Here is a 3,765-nt window from a genome sequence, read left to right as displayed (position 1 = left end):
TTTTTTTTTTTTTTTTTTTTTTTTTTTTGTGATGAATTATGGGTGTGGGTTTTTTGCAGGGAAGATTGTGCGGCCGGAGACGACGTCGGAGAATTTCAGATCGTTCATAGCGAACATGGACGTGAGGGTTGACTTGGATCGGAAAATCAAGAATGGCGACAGCCGGTATGCTCCGCTTTTGTCTATCATGGCTGCCAAGCTGTCGTACGAAAACGAAGCCTTCGTCCAAAGAGTTGTTACGAATAATTGGAAGGTAAATAATCCAAACTATCTAATTAATTAATCATAACAAATAGCCAAAAACTGTGGTCAAGTGACATAGTTGTGGTTTTCTCAAATAGGAGGTCACAAGTTCAATAGATACTACAATAGAGAATCAAATCAGTAATACTCAAAAAGAAAATGTTAACAGGAGCATATTATGTGTCTATAGTTAACTGCATACACATAATATGAATGTCATTTTCAACCCCAATCCATAATACAAGATGAATCCTAGTTATGGCATAATTTGTCTTGGAAGGAGTGGCCGATTGGACGGAACATATTTAAGACAATGAGTTTGATTCTAGTCACCATTCACTTAATAAAATTCGTCCCATTCTCCCCCTTACATAATATAACTACATTTTAATTAAAATCGTGAAACGGCCTCACATAAAACTGGCTCTTATTATTTATATTTTAATTTTAATTTTTTTTTTCATTTGAACAGATGGAATTTTTGGAGTTCTATAATTTCGAAAACGGTAAATTTGCATCTGGCCTCTTGCATTACTTTACTTGTATAAATTATTTATTTAAATAATTTTGCGTGGCGTGCAAATTTTTTTCCTTTGACAGTTAAACCATTAAGTTAGGTAGTGTCGTAGTGAACGACGGTAGCCATTAAAAAAAAAGGAAAAAGAAAATTCTAAAATATGAATCTTACAAGTGACAACCAATACTAATATATATATATATATATACACACATACGTGCGTTAGCTTAAATGCGGCCATATCTTAACGTGTGCCTAGTGCGATTGCACCATTAGGTATGCAAAAATGCACCAATAGTGTTAAGAAACGCACAACAAAGAAATGCACCAATGCACCACAAAATGAATCAATAGGTAGGCATCACCACGAAACACACCACACAGTGTTCGGAAACGCATCATTAGGTGCGGTGTGAGGCATGGTTCATTTTTTTTTTGAGTGTGGTACCGGTGTGTTTTTGTGGTGCACTGGTGCATTTCATTGTGCATTTCTTAACATTATTGGTGTGTTTTTGCATACCTAATAATACGGCAACACTGAACGCATGTTAAGGCATGACCACATGAAAACTTGGCCAATGCACCACAAAACACACCACAAACCAAATGGATAGTAACCTTACATATTCCAAAATGGATAGTCTGAAAAATAAATAAACTTTTTTTGTTTGGTTTCCCTAAAAAAAGAAGTTTTGAGTCTGATCTAACTTGGTATAAGGTATGAATCCGTGATGGTAAGAATAAGGATATAATAATAGCATAATTAAAAAATATCTCTAACCAACTATATATATATGGATCGGAAAATACTGTTTATATCAAGTTGTTTGTACTAAAATTTATTTTGTTGAATTGGAATGTCCATTCATATCTAGAAATTACTACATACTTATTAAATGAAAACGCACAAGATAATATATAAAGTAATTTTTTTTAATAACATATAAAGTAATATTAAAAATATTAAATAACTCATAGCATTGTGCATTATATTTTAGGAAAAATGATGCTCTTATCTTTTAATTTATTAGTTATAATCATAGCATAAATGTAATCATTCAGTTTTAGTCATTCAGTTATTTGCTGACTTGCTGTATAAGTTTAATCCATAAATTCTTAATGGGGTAGAAGAGTTGGTCCTGACATTAGGATTTTGTTAAAATTCCATGGATCAAATTTGCTATTTTATTAAGAATTTTAAAAGCTAATTATGCGCCACACTATGAACTAATTAATGACTTTAAATTTATACCATTGAGAGGTCAAACTAAAAGTGTGTTTTTTAAAACATTGTAAAGATTTAGGTTATCTTCTTTTTGTGGGCAGATGAGGGATGAGATTCAGGACTAATGTTGCATTATCACTAGTGGTAATTATACTATATTTGAATCCATGTGAGAATGTGCTGTCAAAAATCACCGTCACATTTTGCATGCTTCCAGCTACTTAACCTACTCCGATCCATTCACTTGGCTTGGCCGGTAGTCTTAATCTGTATTACATTTATCCAATCATCAACCCCCCCCCCCCCCCCCAAAAAAAAAAAAACCCCACTATTATTCAAGACATCATCATGTGCGGGATAATAGTTAAAAAATATATACTGTATATATATATTGACATCAGTTAAAGGAGTACTCCATTAGTCCAATCATCCTATTAAACTTGCAAATGCGATTTCTAAAATATCAATGAAGTTTTCATTTTTTTTTTTTCAACTTTACCCAACAAAGATTGCATTAGGAGTGGAATCAAATGGAACCCAAAGTGAAAAGTTGAAAGGTAATCTAAAAAATATAGGATTATGCTATTAAAGATATTTATAGCAAAACAAATAGGTGTGTAAATTGAATAATGGTGACTATCCCTCTCACTTTCTCAGCATGGGTAGATTGTTTTTTATGAACTCTTGAGAGAATCTACTCACTATTTAGTATTTAGTGCATGATACTTTGGAGTTGTTTAGCCTAGCTAAATGCATATAATAACTGTTTTTGTTTTTCTTTCCCCTATATCTAACAAAAAAATTTTAATTTAAAAAGATAGAATGAAAGCCTAAATTGAAAAAATAATAAGTGTTGTGCGAAACTGTATCTGTAATTTTTTAGAGATGGGGCAAGACACATAAGTAGTATATGATGGAGTTTGGAGTAAATGATTGTAATTTTATTGTATTAACAGACTATGCTGACGATAAGTCAACACAAGCAATAATGTTCCAAGACAAAGCGGAAGATCCAAACCTGGTGGTAGTTGCGTTTAGGGGGACAGAGCCGTTCAACGCGGATGACTGGCGGACTGATTTGGACCTGTCATGGTACAAGCTGGAAGGAGTGGGGAAGCTTCACGCCGGATTCATGCGGGCTTTGGGCTTGCAGCAGAACAAAGGGTGGCCCAAAGAGATAGAGAGAGGCCCGGGCAAGAAACAGTTTGCTTACTACGAGATCAGGGAGAAGCTGAGGGAAATACTGAGGACTAATGAGAATGCTAAGTTTGTAGTGACAGGACACAGTTTAGGAGGGGCACTGGCAATTTTGTTTGCGGCTGTGCTGATTATACAGGAGGAGGAAGAGCTGTTGGGGAAGATGGAAGGGGTTTACACTTTTGGGCAGCCCAGGGTGGGGGATGTGGAGTTTGGGGATTACATGGTGGAGAAGCTGAAGAAGTATAGGGTGAAATATTTTAGGTATGTTTATGCTAATGACATGGTGCCCAGGTTGCCATATGATGACAAGACTTACTTCTTCAAGCACTTTGGCTCTTGCATTTACTACAATAGCCTCTACAATGCCCAGGTAACCAACCAACACTCAATCTTACTTCTACAGACATTTCTACCTATAGTGCACAACATGAGTTTTAATTTGATTGAAAGCTTGCCTAAAAACTAAAACTAGTAAGAAACTCAAAGTCCAGAAAATAATAATGAAAAATGACTACAAGTAAAAATGCCACAAAAATCATAGGAACAAAAGTGGGATAAAAAAAAAAAAAAAAAAAAAAAA

The 3,765-nt window shown here is 34.5% G+C and overlaps 1 protein-coding gene across 1 annotated transcript in view; it reads left to right on the top strand.

Annotated features, from left to right (window-relative positions):
- The window catches only part of LOC116028079, a 6,069-nt gene that overhangs the window by 651 nt on the left and 1,653 nt on the right, over positions 1–3,765 (top strand). The window contains exons 2-4 of the mRNA XM_031269876.1: positions 60–253; positions 716–749; positions 2,942–3,555. Of these exons, the coding sequence (XP_031125736.1) occupies positions 60–253; positions 716–749; positions 2,942–3,555 (842 nt within the window). The remainder of the gene's footprint in view (positions 1–59; positions 254–715; positions 750–2,941; positions 3,556–3,765) is intronic.

This window comes from Ipomoea triloba, chromosome 8, assembly GCF_003576645.1.
Source record: "Ipomoea triloba cultivar NCNSP0323 chromosome 8, ASM357664v1".
In the NCBI taxonomy this organism is placed as follows: Eukaryota; Viridiplantae; Streptophyta; class Magnoliopsida; order Solanales; family Convolvulaceae; genus Ipomoea; species Ipomoea triloba.
The sequence above is the reverse complement of the archived record's forward strand: the minus strand, read 5'-3'. Positions and strand labels throughout refer to the sequence as shown.